This window comes from Saimiri boliviensis, chromosome 3 (genome assembly GCF_048565385.1).
Source record: "Saimiri boliviensis isolate mSaiBol1 chromosome 3, mSaiBol1.pri, whole genome shotgun sequence".
NCBI lineage: Eukaryota > Metazoa > Chordata > Mammalia > Primates > Cebidae > Saimiri > Saimiri boliviensis.
The window spans coordinates 9,474,525-9,490,957 of record NC_133451.1 but is presented as its reverse complement, the minus strand read 5'-3'; the positions used below and the strand labels follow the sequence as shown (position 1 = coordinate 9,490,957).

General features: G+C 42.6%; 1 protein-coding gene across 6 annotated transcripts in view; it reads left to right on the top strand.

Moving 5' to 3' along the window:
- Positions 1 to 16,433, top strand: part of CLNK (cytokine dependent hematopoietic cell linker) — a 203,347-nt gene that overhangs the window by 101,045 nt on the left and 85,869 nt on the right. For 4 of the 6 annotated variants that reach the window (XM_074395896.1, XM_003934684.4, XM_074395895.1 and 1 more), the window contains exons 4-5: positions 791 to 819; positions 14,236 to 14,273. In XM_074395896.1, the coding sequence (XP_074251997.1) occupies positions 791 to 819; positions 14,236 to 14,273 (67 nt within the window). The remainder of the gene's footprint in view (positions 1 to 790; positions 820 to 14,235; positions 14,274 to 16,433) is intronic. The other 2 variants (XM_074395898.1, XM_074395899.1) reach the window with 1 other exon arrangement.

Below are 16,433 nucleotides of genomic sequence, written 5' to 3'. Positions count from 1 at the left end.
CCAGCCTCCTGAGTAGCTGGGACTACAGGTGTCTGCCACCATGCTGGGCTCTTTTATATTATATTTATGCTGATAAAAGAAAAACTTCAGCATAATGAAATTTAAAGGAGCTTAATTGAGCAATGAATGATTTGAGAATTCGCTGGCCTTCCCAGCCAGCGGAAGCTCAGAGACTCCAGTGCAGCCACATGGTGGAAGCTTTACGGACAGAAAAAGGAAACTGATACATAGAAAACGGAAGTGAGGTGGTACAGAAACAGCCAGGTAGGTTACAGTTCGGCGTTTGCCTGATTTGAACACAGTTCAAACCATTGGCTACATTTGATTGGCCAAAACTCCATGATGGGCACAAGTGAAGGCTATTGTCTGTTTACACCTCCACTTTTTATAGTTCGTGATGTGCAGAGAAACCTTTAGGCAGAACTTAAAATACGTAAGGATGTGGTTTTAGGCTAAACTTGATTTAACAATACGTCTATGTGTTTAAATGTAGGCATACATCTTCAGGTACGTACATATACAGCTATGTACATGGAAATAACCAAAATATAATCTGTGGTGTCAATTTTCATTTTCTTCTACATGCCATTTTCTAGAAAATAGAAATATGTACAATATTTCTATATATAATAGAATAATATGTAACTTCAGATCTACAATAGTACATACATAAAGTAACTTCAGAGGCTGACTTGTGCAATGACCCTTGATGACTGCCTGTTCCTATGAGGGGGGTGGTCGGTGGAGGCAGAGCAGTGGACACTTAACTTGGTTCTCTTTTCTGCCCTAGGTCATGGCCTCACCTCAATAGTGACACAGGTGAGTTGGGGCTCTCTGCCACCTAAGTGGTGGGAATGACAGCAAGGGTCTCTTGGGCTGTTATTTCCATTCTTTTCTGTTTTCATTTCAATAAAACTATGGCCTATTCGAAATGACATTAGCTACTAATGCCATTCCTTCCAGTTGCCCCACGGTACAGCCTGATCTGTGACTCTCACAAGCTTTGGAAGGTGGCTGGCCAGATGGGGATCCTGGCTCTCTACTTAGCTGTGCAGCTTTGGATGAAGCACAGATCCTTCTGAGCCTGAGTTCCTTCATCTGTGCAATGGGTATAAGTCTACCTCAGTGCCAGTCCTGTGGCGACTCACTAATTTACCCCCAGAATATGAGTGGAAAGAATGAATGGTTCAAAAGCCAGCTTTGATGCTTCTCCTGTATCTCTCTTCATAGCCTATTTGCTCATACTAGACACTTAACAGGAGCCCATTAAAGTTTGAGTAAAAGTATGTACTGTTCATCCGGGAGGGTTATTATTTCATGGAGAGTCCCACAGAACTTCCCTAGAAAGCTGATGTCTACATAGAATGACTGGAATGAGGCAGAAAAACGGAGACATTGTCCAGAGGCAGCATGCAAAGAAGTGATGGAGTTGTGAAGAGTTACGCAACCAGCAAAGGAATTCAGAAGTTTCAACATAGAACACATTGGCACATATAACTCAGCATGTCCCACCCAGCAGCCGGGAGAACTGGGCAAAAGCAAAAGTGAAATTGGGAAATATGAGTTCACACAGGGAATGAGCCCCCAGCCTTAATCCCTCTTACAGAAAAAGTTTTCGTTCAGATTCCCAGTCAGGCCTAAGCCAGGTTATGTTCTCTCAAGGTAGATGTTTCCAAATTGTGTTGGGGTTGTTAGTATCAAATGCACCTCTCCACCTACCTGCACCTCACATCCCCTCCCACCCTGCACTGACATCCTGGAGGATAGAGAATATTCTAAGGGGGTTGTACCTGGGAATGAAGTGACTTGTCTGATGTGCTTGGTGACTGGTCAATCATACAGCGCACGGTAAAATAGAGCAGCTAGCTCCACCTGCCTGTACCCTCTTTTTTCCATCTTGCTGCTCACCTTGGTTAAGGCAGGAAAAAGTGAACAAATTGAAACCCCACAAAAGTCCATTGAGACAAAGTCTCCCAGGCCAGCTCATACACACTCAAATGCACACCTTACCAAAAACAGCAGCAAAGCATGACATTCCCAGTCTGTTAGAAATGACAGCCCAGCAGACCTATGCATACTTATGAATCAGTGAAGGCATACTTATGAACCACTACAAATGTCTACTCGAGTATAGCAGACCTGATATAATTAAGATATGCATGAGGATTTACAAAAAAGACAGTGCCTGACAGCGGTATTTATAACATTCCTAGATACTTCTGGTTGTTTCCAATTTTTTACGATGTGATTATCTGAAAACAGGAGAGGGCATTCATGTGAGAAAATACTACAGAGCCATTAAAATGATGATGATGAAGCATATTCATTGTCACGGATATGTGGATAGCATGTTATTTTGAGAAAAAGGTAAAAATAGCATACACAGAGTGATCGTATATGTATAAACTATATATCTATGATGTGCAGTGTGTGTGGTTATGTGTGTGTATCAGTGACTTGACTATAACCAAATATTTGTATATTTGTATTATTTGTTTGCTAAGGTAACATTTTAGTAATGTTTATTCCCTTCTTTTTTGTATATCTGTGTCTTATAATTTTCTACAGAAGCATATGTTTTTGTATGCTAAAAACTACCTATAAAAAAATATTCTTTAGAAAACTATTCCAAGCCTGGAGAAGACACAGACACTTAAACTGGGACAATCTGTCAAGGTCAATACTTTCTCAAAGGCTGAGACACAGAGAACAGTGCAATGTTTTCCATAAAATAAACTCATGAGTTTTTCTCCTTCCACTAAATAAAGAATGAAGTTGGAAAAGATGGCCCTATTTAGAAAGTGGGTCCTTCTGTCTTAAGCCTCCACATGTAATAAAAGCATTGATGACGATAGATATTAGCTGATTTGATTTAAAAGACAAGAAATTTCATTTTGTCCAGGAAAATGTTACTTTTTAGTTTTTCTCAGGAAAACAGTCTTCAAGGCTGATTTTTCCTTCTTGTAAAAGAAAAAAATAATTAGGATTTTAGGACAAGCGGGAGACAGGCAGGTATAGAATATGTGAGCATCCAATGCCCCCTGCTGGCTGTTTCTAGATGCCGCAATGCCTGTATTAATTTAGCGGAGGCTGGCGTCTTCCTGGTTCTCTCCCCAAGGTGTTGGGAATATTAGTGAACAGAAACAAATAAAAAAATGACAGTTGAATTTCTGGGACAAGCCAGGATTTCAAATCATCCCAAGATTGGTAAACCCAAGGATTAACATTATCTTCAAAATTCAATTACAACAGTTAAAAATCATAACTGTTAAAAATGAATATTCTCAAGCCTACTTTAGGGTTTAAGCTTTTTGGCCGGTGTATAAGGCCAGGAATCCTTACTTTTAACAAGATAGTTTCAATTCAAGTAGATCTGGGCCATTCTTCTTTAGAATTGCCAGCCCAGGGTTAAAGAGAGAGAAAGAAGAAAATTATCCAGACTGTTCCCACCAAGAAGCTGTTCTCAATTCTCGAGATAACAAATGTCTCTATATTTTGTTTGAATTTTTAAGGAGCATCCAAGTTATGGGATGGGAGGCAGCTGTCTTATCTATCACCATTCACACATTCATCCATCCATCCATTCAACCAATACGTGGTAGGTCCATATAACCAGCTTTGGGCACAGATTTTTTAAAAAAGAAAGTAAACAAAAATTAAAGGTCCTGGTGACTCAGGTGGTCTGAGAATGTATTACTGTATTTTGCAGATGAGGAAATTAAGAACTAGAGAACAGAAGTCAATTTCCAAGGGCCACCTGGTGAGAACATTATGCCTGTTTTTCAAATTTCCATTCACTGTTTCCTGTGTAGCTATTTCTGTGAGTTTGGACTATTTGTGGCTTAGAATTATTAGCTCATAATCAACAGATCAAAGAACTGCTGTTCAGTGAATAAACTGCAATGCCCAGAGAGCTAGGTCACTGAGTCTCTCTCTCTCCTCTCTCTTTATATGTGTGTGTATGTGTGTATGTATACACACACATATATATACACAGTCTTGTGTCACATACTAATGGAGATGTGTTCTGAAAAGTACACCGTTAGGGGATTTCAACATTGTGTGGACATCATGGAGTGTGCTTACACACACCTAGACCGTGTCGCCTACCACATACCTAGGCCATATACTATGGCCTATTGCACCTAGGTTACAAACAAAACACCCTGTGCAGGATGTTACTATGCTGAATATTGTAGGCAGTAATAACACAATGCCAAAATTGTTTGTATCTAAACATAGAAAAGGTATAGCAGAAATACAAAATAAAAGATAAAAATGGTACTCCTGTGTAGGACACTTACTGTCAATGGAGCTTGCGGGACTGGAAATTTCCCTGGATGAGTCAGTGAATGAGTGGTGAGTGAATAGGAAGGCCTAGGGCACTGTAAGCCAATGGAGCCATTATCATTTCTACACTTAGGCTGCCTTAAATTGATAAAACTATATTTTTTCTTCAATAATAAATTAACCTTGGGTTACCATAACCTTTACAATTACAAATGTTTCAAGTTTTGTGACTTTTTGGCTCTTTCCTGGTAAGACTTATCTTAAGCACAAATGCATTGTAGCATTTTACAAAAATATTTTCCTCTTCATAACCTTATTCCAGAAGGTATTTTTCTATTTTTATTTTTTTTTTTCATGTTTTAGCCAAAAAATAAGACACAAACGCACACATGAGCCTAGGCCTACACAGCATCAGGATCATCAATATCACTGCCTTCTGCCTCCACATCTTACCCACTGGAAGATCTTCAGGGGCAGTGGCAGGCATGGAGCTGTCATCTCCTAGAATAAGAATGCCTTCTTCTAGAACCTATCCAGAGGGACCTGTCCGAGGCTGTTTTGCAGTTAACTTTTTCTAATAAGTAGAAGGATGCTGTAAAATAACAATCAAAAGTGACCGGGCATGGTGGCTCATGCCTGTAATCCCAGCACTTTGGCAGGCCGAGGCGGGCGAATTGCCTGAGGTCGGGAGTTAGAGACCAAACTGACCAACATGGAGAAACCCCATCTCTACTAAAAATACAAAATTAGCTGGGCATGGTGGTGTGTACCTGTAATCCCAGCTATTCAGGAGGCTGAGGCAGGAGAATCACTTGAACCCGGGAGGCAGAGGTCGCAGTGAACCAATATCACACCATTGCACTCCAGCCTGGGCAACAAGAGCAAAACTCCATCTAAAAAAATTAATGAACGAAAAGTAAAAAGTATTACCTAGTAAACACATAAACCAGTGTTATAGTTAGTTTATCATTATGAAGTATTACATACTGAACATAATTGTATATGCTAGACTTTCATATGACTGGCAGCACAGTGGGGTTATTTACACCAACGTCACCACAAGTACGTGAGTCCTGCATTGTGCTATGATGTTATAATGGCTACAACATCATGAGTAATGATACAGATCCGATGAGTGGAGGAACAGCAGAGTCCTTAGTCTTGTGCCAAACTGGTTAAAACGGCGCAGACACATGTAGAGTAGTTTTAAGGAGTGCAGAGTTTAACAGGCAAGAAAGAAAGAAGGAAGAAGAAAGCAGCTCCCTGGTGCAGGGACAGAGGAATGGGGGATTTGAACAAAGAGAAAACCCCATGTATGGCAGAAAAGTGGCTGCTTACATGAGGAGGCTGGAGGAGGTGGAGCCTGATTTGCATAGGGTGCAGGGGATTGGTTTGACCAGGCCTGTCATTCATGTAGCCTGTGAAAAAACTGGCCCTCCCACTTTAGCCTTTTAATATGCAGAGCAAGGTGCCATGATGTTCTACACAAAGAGAGGGTGCAGATGTGGGGGTGGCCATGTTGGCAGGCGCATGTGGGGCAAAGGCAAGAAGAAGGGGGCGGGAATCACCATGTTTGTGTGGACCGGGTTTCTAATGGCTTGCCTTTGCATGTCAAAGCTTGCCAGAGGCTCTGAGAGCTGGGGCTTTCCCGCTAGATGAGAAACATTTCTGGAGCTGCTCTAAAAGAAACAAATACTTTCCAAGGACCCTTTTTCCTCTCTATTTGCCTAAAACAATTTCTTAACAACTCCTTTAACAGTAATAGGAATTTTTCTGCTCCATTATAATCTTATGAGATCACAATCATCTATGTGATTCACCGTTGACCGAAACATTATTTGGCATTGTAAATGCATATTTTTTTCCTATATCTATCTCCTTCATTTCCCTCTTTCTTCTTTTCTTCTTCTTAGTTATAAGCCATATAGTCAAAACTCACTGACTATCATAATCCTTTACTCAGGAATGGTGAAAAGGAATACAAGAAACTTGATTTCTCCCTTTCCCTACAGACATAGATTGATGCCAAATTGAAGATGTTCTGAAGTTTGGAAACTTCCAGGGGAAAGGGATTAGACTACCCTATTTCTCATTATACTGAGTAAAATCAGCTTGATGCCCTCTATCCCCAAATATCATATGGTTCCTAAAAGAAACTGAGGAAGACCTCATAATATAGAGAAAAGAAAGTGTGTGGGGCTGTCAATCCAGATCCCAGAGTTTGAACCCTGGTTCTCTCACACCACCAGCGAGGCTTAGGACCTGATGATGAGGAAAAAGGAAAGACACCTACATACACGGAGTCCTCAGCTTGTGCCTGGTACTTTATAAACTTATCCAATTTAGCTTCACAGGACTGATCTTATTATTCTCACTATACAGACAAGGTAAACCAGCCAGGCGAGGTGGTCATGCTTGTAATCCCAGCACTTTGGGAGGGTGAGACAGGTGGACCACTTGAGGTCAGTAGTTCAAGACCAGCCTGGCCAACATGGTAAAACCCCATCTTTACTAAAAGTACAAAAATTAGCCAGGCGTGGTGGTGCATGCATGTAATACCAGCTATTCAGGAGGCTGAGGCAGGAGAATTGCTTGAATATTGAACATTAGAGGCAGAGATTGCAGTGAACAGAGATCATGCCACTGCACTCCAGCCTGGGTGACAGGGTGAAATTCCATCACAAAAAAAAAAAAAAAAAAAAAAAAAAACAGATAAGGCAAAACAAGTCCAAAAGACAGAAAATTTGGAAAGAAATCAGTGAAGTAGAACTCAAATCCATAACAATGCATGCACTTGTTGGTGTTATGTGCCAAACAGTTATGGCCTCTGTATTTTTTTAATCTTATAATAAGGGGACACCCTTATTATAAGGTGGCCACTGAATCCATGTGCTTCACAGCTGAAGGGGACCCCAGCTTGAAGAACCCTCGTGAAGAATCAGCAGGTGGATGTCAACAGAGTTGAATGCTAAAAAATCCACACATTTTGTTTAAAAATCAGCACTGAAAATGAACAAGTTCTCGATATAGATCTGAAAGCAGTGGAACGACCCAGGTTGAGTGAGAAGGATTTGATCGTGAAGTTAAACTTGAAAAGACAAACACAGAACACAGCATCTTGTTACTGGGCGCTGAGCCAAGAAGTTATCCTCTGGTAATTATGAGTTGATTTCCCATGTAAATTCCATTGACCAAAACTTCTCAACAGCCATTTGAGGGTAGGTACTATTATTCCCATTCTACAAGTTAACCCTGGTTAACTGAGGCTTATAAGTAATTGGGTTTGCCTCAGGTCACGTCGCTCAAGAGTGACAGGGTCAGGATTTAAACCTGAAACTTCTCGACCAGCTCCCATGAAAAACATGTTGCCTTCCTCATGCCTTTGATCAGCAGCTCTGCTCTGTTACTGCCAAACACTAACCTCCATAAGGAGATAAAACATCAAAGACTGCAAGACACTTAAAAAAAAATCATGGGGCTTAAACACGATAGATGCTTATTTTTTTTTCTCTTATGTAAGTCAAGTCCCAAAGTAAGCAGTCTGAGGCTCTTTGGCAGCTCTGATCCTGGAAGGGAAGTCCTCAGAGACCCTGTTCTTCCTGCCTTCTTCCTCCCTCCCTGGTATTGGCCTCAATCTTACAACCTAAAATAGTGATATCTGTACTCCAGGCAACAGGATGGAGAAAGAAGAGAAAAAGAAGAAATAAAAGGTGCAGGCCGGGCACAGTGGCTCAGGTCTGTAATCCCAGCACTTTGGGAAGCTGAGGCAGGTAGATCATCTGAGGTCAGGAGTTCAAGACCAGCCTAGCCAACATGGTGAAACCCCATCTCTACTAAAAATACAAACCGTAGCCGGGCGTGGTGGTGGGTACCTGTAATACCAGCTATTAGGGAGACTGAGGTAGGAGAATCGCTTGAACCCGAGAAGCGGAGGTTGCAGTGAGCTGAGATCGCACCACTGCACCACTGTACTCTAGCCTGGACAACAGAGCAAGACGCTGTCACACACACACACAAAAAAGTTCATAACAACTTCAGGAAGTATCCTAAAAATTGTGACTTGATTTTCCACCTAGATTCCATTGACCAAAACTTGGACTCATGGCCATGTGTTGCTACAAGGAAGATGTATAGCTCCAGGTGACCACATGCCCAGCTAAGTAGCAAGAGGTTCTAGTACCTGAGAAGACAGAGAAAACAGACATGCGTGCAGAGACACACAACTCTCTCTGCCACAGAGTGGTTAGTGACAGGTAGCCAGGACTCATGGACCTCTCAATTTTCAACACATATTATTATTTGATTATGCTTTAAGTTCTGGGGTTCATGTGCAGAACGTGCAGGTTTGTTATATGGTATACACGTGCCATGATGCTTTGCTACAACCATCACCCCATCATATACATTAGGTATTTCTCCTAGTGCTCTCCCTCGCCTATCATCCTACCCGCAACAGGCCCGGGTGTGTGATGTTCCCCTCCCTGTGTCCATGTGTTCTCGTTGTTCATCTCTCACTTAGGAGTGAGACCATGTGGTCTTTGGTTTTCTGATCTTGTTCAACACGTATTATTAAATCTAGCTGGCAACCTCCAGATTTGGAGACAACCCTGATCTTTGCCACACCTCTCCTTCCCTTCTTCATTTCCCGAAGTCTTCTCTTGTAACTGAAATGAAACTTGGGGGACCTGTCTGGCTTGAGAACATCTGAGAAACCTGCTGACTTTCTTTTCTAGAGAAATAGAAAGTGCTAAACCTCTGCAGGCTTCCTAATTTTATTTCTCTTCTCATACAAGATACGCATATTCTTGCCATGGGACCCACTGGGAATTCTTCCAGTCCAGATTTCCTTTGAATGTGAATATCCCATGGCAACAGCATTTGAAGGTCCACTGGCTACCCCGTCCCTGAAAAGCCACTAAATTGGGGCACAGATGAAGGCACCGGCCCTGTACCTCCAGAGACTTAAGCTCACAGAAGTGTTTCCAAATGAAAATAATCCGAGAGTCTCTATTTACTTAATGGCCTACCTTCCTCTGGAAGGGAATTGGAGCTTCTACGTTAGCGGTTCTAAAACTTCAGGGTGATAAATGTCACCATAAGAGCTTGAGGAGAAAAGCAGACTGATTGAACTGGTTTGCTCTGGGGCTCAAGTTTTGCCTTACTTACTTTTTTTAGCTGAGGCCGATGCAAATGGTGAGGAGACCCCAGTTGGATGGGTATTGGCCACACACCCCTGTCATCCTTGGCTGGGCCTCTGTAGATGCAGAAGAGCTGCTGAAGGGCTAGAGTCATTGCCTTCTGCCTATCAGGAGACCCCCTGGGCTTTACACTGTGCATATCCATCTTCACTTCCCTCTTAAAAATAACTTTCAAAGGGACTTTTTTTTTTCTTTTTCGAAAAGATGTTTCCTTGAGGGAAACACAGAAGTCAGTTGTTTTCTGGAGCTGTCTGGTGTCTGTAGGTGATGAATGACCCTCCACACATCCACACAACACAACCATAACTCTCCCGGGATGCAGATGTAAAATCTACTAAGAAACTCTCTTTCTCTTTTTCGAAAATGGCCCTAGGAAGCCAATCTATCTTTCAGGTCCAGGAAGATGCAAAGGCCTGGAAGGGTTTGGGTGAGCCACTTTGGTGGGGATCCGGGTCCACGAGAGGAAGAATAAAGCTCTATTCCCTGAGCGCGGGAGAAGGAAGGTCCCGCCGCGGCTTCCCGGCTCTGACATGTTCCTGCTGTACCACATGCTATATTTGACAATTGATTATTTATTTATTGTGCATTCACCATATGCCCATCTCTGCTCCACGTGGGTTGCAGAAGCCAAAAGGAGCCTGAAGTCTTGCCGTTGCCTGGGGAAAGGCAGGTACCACAGTCTGTAACGAGATTATTTACTGGTTGACTTTGTTCCTAGATGCTATGGAGAAATTTAAAAAAAAAAAAGTCTGAATCAAGGAGGACTACCATCTATAATGAATAAACTACAAATGTTAGTGGAATATAATATAGGTTTCTTTCTTGCTCACATCACAATCCAATATGGATCAAAGGAAGGCTTTTTCCAAACACTCATTCTGATTCACCTCCCTTTTACCCAATGGCTTCCATCATCCCCATGGGCCTCAGCGTCTCTGCCGAGCCACCAAGGCAAGAACAAGAGCATGGAAGGTCAAGTAGGGCAACCTAGAGTCCGTCGCAGCCAACGCCCCAGGGGCGAGAGATCCATACCATGCCCACCTGCCTGCCCAATGCAGGGTAGGGAGGGAGGCGTACAGCAGCCAAGCACTACAGGGAAAGGAGGCCGGCCTAGTGCACACGTGTGGGCAACATTCTCACCGCCATACCAGGTGCCAGGGGTGGTGAGGAACGGGGCTGGAGAGGGGCTTTTTAATTTTTGCCTGACATCGGTGGTCAGGGAAGACCACTCCAGGAGAGATGACATTTCAGATACAGTTGGATGGTGGATAAAGATCCACGCATGAGCAGAGCCAAAGAAAAAAGAGGGTAGTGGACAGAGGGATGGTGGTGTGTGCAAGCTCCTGCAACAGCATGAGCTGGGTGTGCTGGGAGACTCAAGGGATAAGATTAGGGGATTTAGAGTGAAAGAACTAAAGTTTAAGAAAACTGTAGGCAGGGTGCAGTGGCTCATGCTTGTAATCCCAGCACTTTCATAGGCCAAGGCAGGTGGATCATTTGAGGTCAGGAGTTCAAGAGAAGCCTGGCCAATGTCGTGAAACCCCGTTTCTACTAAAAATACAAAGATTAGCTGGGCATGGTGGTGCCCTCCTGTAATCCCAGCTGCTCGGGTGGCTGAGATGTGAGAATCGCTTGAGAGGTTGAAGCCGCTGAAGTCGGAGGTGAGAGAGAGGTAGAGGAAGAGTTTCATGATTATTATTACAGAATAGTGAGACTGGCTTTATTCCAGATGATGGAGATAGCTACAGGCATTACCATAATGAGCATTTGCAATACGGGAGAGATTGGGCTCAACTCAAAATACAGTAAGTACAAGTGGAAATTTATAGCCAAGGGAGCAGGGAGAGGGTCTGGGAAAGGAAAATTACAAAGAGAAAAACTTTTGTTAAAAAAAAAAAAAACAAAAACAAAAACAAAAAGAATAAAGCCAGAAGAAGATGTAGAAATGCTTATCATTTCATGGTTCCCTTTTACAAGGGTGGGGCAGAGGTGGATTCTGGCTAAACTAACCTGAAAGGATGCTTGCTGAAGGCAGGCCAGAGTGATCAGACATCATCATGGAAGGAAGGTGGCAGAGGAGGGCCCTGATTAGATGAGATGTGGAGGGTGACCAAGCATGGAGAATGGGAGATTCTGACTAAACTGACTTAGCAGGAGTCATGCAAAAATTGGACAATGCAGAGATGAATGCGGAATCCCACAAGGTAGGGCCTCATAGAGAAGAGAGTTCACAGGAGCCTGACTACAGTTTGGTCCAGGAGAGAAGACGCAGGAAAGGGATGAGATCAGAGAGCAGGGTGGAGGAAAGTCATGCTGAGGTCTGGGGGCCACACAGGGCACCTGGGCAGTAGGACACGGGCAACGAGTGACATGAACTGATGCACAGTGTCAGGACCATGCTTTAAGATAGCATTTCCAAAACTCGGCACTGATGGCACAGATAGGTACTCTAGGAGACTGAGAGAGAATGATAATTCCTTTCCTAAAGAACACACAAGAAAGAAGTAATCAGATCCTGCCTATTTGTATTTCAGGGTCATGGTGAGTAAGACAGAAAATACATGCTTTAACAATTCAATGAGATTGATGAGGCCTGGAGTAGTCAGAGAGAAAAGCAGGGAAATTGGATCTGAAAGGAATATGAGCATCTGGGAGGCAAAGGGGAAGTGAGAGGGAGAAGAGGCTCCAGGCACGGTCTACACCAGCAGACACAGAAGGGGCATGAAGCATGTTTGGGGAATCCGGGAGAGTCTCAGGCTGGGACGCTCGCCTCCGGTGAGAAAAGAGACTCCGCAGCTCCCCGAGAAGACATCAGCATCATGACTGCACTCCTTGAGGCCAATTTCCTAAAATGAAATTATATTGAACCCTGAATTAGACAGTGGCATTGTTTTCCTGGATAACCAGGGCCAGAACAGATCCCCAATAATTCTGAGCGCATTTGCTCCTTCCGGTCCAGCTGGTCTTTAATGAGTGACCTTATTAATTTAACTCGATTCATGAGAGAGTACAAATTGCTGCTCTAAAGGGCTGGAAAATGTGTTGGTTTCTCTGCCGGGGATCTCAGTGGGGATGTAATTGTGCTGGGTCAGGAAGGTGTCATCAGCGCCCCAGAGCTGCTATCCAACCACAAGGATGGGCTGGGTCCGAGGGCAGGTGCAGGCAGGATTCTGTTCCTCCAGGCTCATTATTTCAAGGAGATTAGCTCTGTCTCATTAACACTCCTTGTATGTACTGGTCTTAGGCAAATTCCAGAACTGTGTTTCCACTGAGCCAAACTTGCATTAATTTGTACATTACACCTTAGAAAAGACTTGGGCATGCTGATACAATTAACAACTCTTTATTTCATATTTTGGTAACATAAGGGAATTTAGAGTGAAAGAACAAAAGTTTAAGAAAATGATAGGTCAGGCACAGTGGCTCATGCCTGTAATCCCAGCACTTTGGGAGGCCAATGTGGGCAGATCAACTGAAGTCAGGAGTTCCAGAGCAACCTGGCTAACATAGTGAAACGCCGTTTCTACTAAAAATACAAAAATTGGCCAGGCGTGGTGGTATCTTTCTGTAATCCCAGCTACCCAGGAGGCTAAGGCATGAGAATCGCTTGAACCCAGGAAACGGAGGTTGCAGTGAGCTGAGATCACACCGCTGCACTCCAGCTTAGGTGACAGAATGAGACTCTGTCTCAAAAAGAAAATAATAAAGCCAGAACAAGATGTAGAAATGCTTATCACATCATGGTCCTCTGCAATACTTAGATCACATTCAAAAATTTATCCTGAATTTCTCAGCAGCCAAAGGAAGAAGGGAAATATCCTTAAATCAAAGCAAACCAGTTGCTAAGAAGCGTGCAGCTTCTGCTCCTGAGACCTGAAAGGAACTTCTCACGTATGCGCTAATAAAGAGAATTTGATTAAAAGAAACAATTTTTAAAAAAAAAAAATATCTGTTTCTAATGCTCGCTGATGCAGGCTAATAGCAGGAAACTACAATGCAATTTAGGAAAATAAAATTTATAAAGAACAAAAAATTCTGCAGTGGTTTTGAATAATCTGAGGTTAAAGTTTTAAACACAGAATACTTCCTGGGCTGAATGACCCCAGGCAACCTTCCAGAAAACAATCCCAGTTAAGAGTGTCGAGTGCTGAAAAAAGGCAACTACTGTGTTTTCATTCAACAAACACCTGGTCTATAACTCAGTTGTTCAATAGGGGGTCTTGTGCCTGCTGCTAGGAATGAATGAGTGAGTAGCTATGTCTCCTGTCCTCAAAATACTTAAAGTCTATTTAAGGAGACAGATGTATGGACAGATTATCGCAATTGCAACATGCTGTGTGTGCCTTGTGGGGAAAGAGAAGGGAAAAATAAACCTCATCATTAGCTGAGCTGCTGCTGACTCATGGACTCTGAGAGCAACTGATATGAGAGGTCTTCTAACATTCTGTTTCTCAGCAATGGGAATTTTGACCTGCTGCAGTAGCGGTGAGGTTTCTTACCTCCAGGTCACTGTTTGATCTGAATTTGATTCGATTTTCTTTTCTCCCTTTTCATTGTCCCTGTTTTACAAGAGTAACAGGTAGAATGGGAAATAAAGAAAAACGCACTTTAGTTTTGAAAAATTATAATCAAGGTTAAGTTAATTAAAACTGACAAAACATTTCTGGAGAAAAAGTGGGCCCAGTCTCTTTGATGTTTGGAGCTACCACAGTGATTAAAATAACACTCGATCTGCTTGTGTTGGCAGGCCAGTACCAGAGGATTAACAAGCCTCTCCCCAACTGGGTAAGTGAGCTGCTTCGCTTATCTATTTTCTCAGTCTTTAATATTTGCAAAGTAGATGGATTTTTTTCAAGGTACTTGGTAAAATTTTTAAAAATCAACAGCAACGACAACAACAAAATAATAACAATAATAAATTTTCCAAGTGGCATACTTTCCTGGCAAGAAAAACTACATTTTAATTCTTGGTTATAAAATTATATTTCAATTCCTCAGCTATAAAATGGAAATAAAAATTAATTAACATGGTCATTGTGAAGGCTGATAAAGTGGAAATACCAACATACTGTGCCGGCAAGTGCATTATGAGAAACGCACTTCCTAACACTCATGGGAAAATTTTAAATTGAAATAAACTTTCTTGCGAGCAATTTTATAATACTAGGTAAGTAACATTGAACATCTGTTGGAAACATAGTCCCCAAATTCGTTTGTTGATAGAGTGGAGCCAGGGCCTTTGGGCAGTAATTAGATTTAGATAAGGTCACCTGTTAGGATCCCCCATGATGGGACTGGTGACTTTATAAGAAAAGAGAGACCTGAGCCAGCCCTCACCCACTTAGCATGTGATGCTCTGGGCCGTGCTATGATATAGTACGATGGCACTCACCAGATGTGGCCTCTCAACCTTGGACTTCCCAGCCTCCAGAGCTGTCAGAAATAAATTGATTTTTAAATGAATTAACCAGTCTTATATTCTGTTATAAGAACAGACATGAACTAAGACAACACTATTTGGACAGAAGTCAAAATTATAGATGCTGCAACACCTAGAATGTTTTGAATTCTCTGCTCTTTATTTTTGAGGTGCAAAACAAATTTTATTTATTTATTTATTTTTAATTTTTTAGAGACAGAGCCTCACCCTCTTACCCAGGCTGGAGTGCAGTAGCGTGATCTCAGCTCACTGCAAACTCCACTTCCTGGGATCCAGCAATTCTCATGCCTCAACTCCTTTGTGGCTAGAATTACAGCACAAGCCACCATGTCTGGCTAATTTTTGTATTTTTAGTAGAGACTGGGTTTTGCCGTGTAGTCCAGGCTGGTCTTGAACTCCGGAACTCAAGTGGTCCACCCGCCTCAGTCTCCCAAAGTGCTGGGACTATAGGTGTTAGCCGCCACACCCAGCCATGTAGAACAAATTTTAATTCCTTGTGCTGAGTTCCAGTGGGGATGTGAAGGGAAGAGTTGTTTGGGCCCACCTATCACATCTGTGATCTTTGTGACTTTGGAAAGTTACCAGTTCTAGTTTCTATATTTGTAAAAGGAGGATAGAATTTCAGTTTTGAGGGCCAAATCGGGGAATGTGCATGAAAATATGTTTCTTTTCGTCCTTTTGAGCTCTTGGCATAACATGATGCTGCTTAAATCTTACAAAGCTTCACATTGTAGCACCTGGATTTCACTCTCAGGCCCAAATGAAAACTAAACACAGTTTTGCAAATGAGGCAAGAGGTGAGCATTCTGAGATGCAGGGAGGCAAAACAATTGCTCAGTGGCTCCACATGGTGATGAAAGAATTCAAGATCAAGAGTTGTGTCCCTGCTTACACAAACACAATGCCGGCTGCAGATTTTAATGCAGAGGTACACATTCCAGAATTCCTATGATGACCATTGCATCTGAGTGCATCTGCTGGGGACTGGTGTCCATTCCTGCCAGTCTAGTGTTCAGACCCAGAGCCTTTGATGAGTACCTGTGTTAGTCTTCTAGTGTTGCCATCACAAAGTGCCATTATCTGGATGGCTCAAGCAACAGAGGTTTATTTTCTCATGACTCTGAAGACCAGAAGTCCAAGATCAAAGTGCCAGCATGGTTATCGAGAACTATCTCCTTATGATGCAAATGACTACCCTCTCCCTGTGTGCTCACATGGCCTTTCCTCAGTGTGTGCATTTGGGGAGCCGTGGGGAGAGAGAGAGAGAAAGAGAGAGAGAGAGAGAGAGAGAGAGAGAAACCGAGAGAGAGAGAGAGAGAGAGAGAGAGAGAGAGAGAGAAACCGAGAGAGAGAGAGAGGGAGAGAGAGAGAGAGAATCCTCCTCTGGTGTCTCTTCTTAAAAGAACACTAATCCTATCAGATAAGAACTCCACCCTTATGACCTCATTTAACCTGAATTACTTTTTTAGAGGTAACATCTTCACAGATAGCCACACTGATGATTA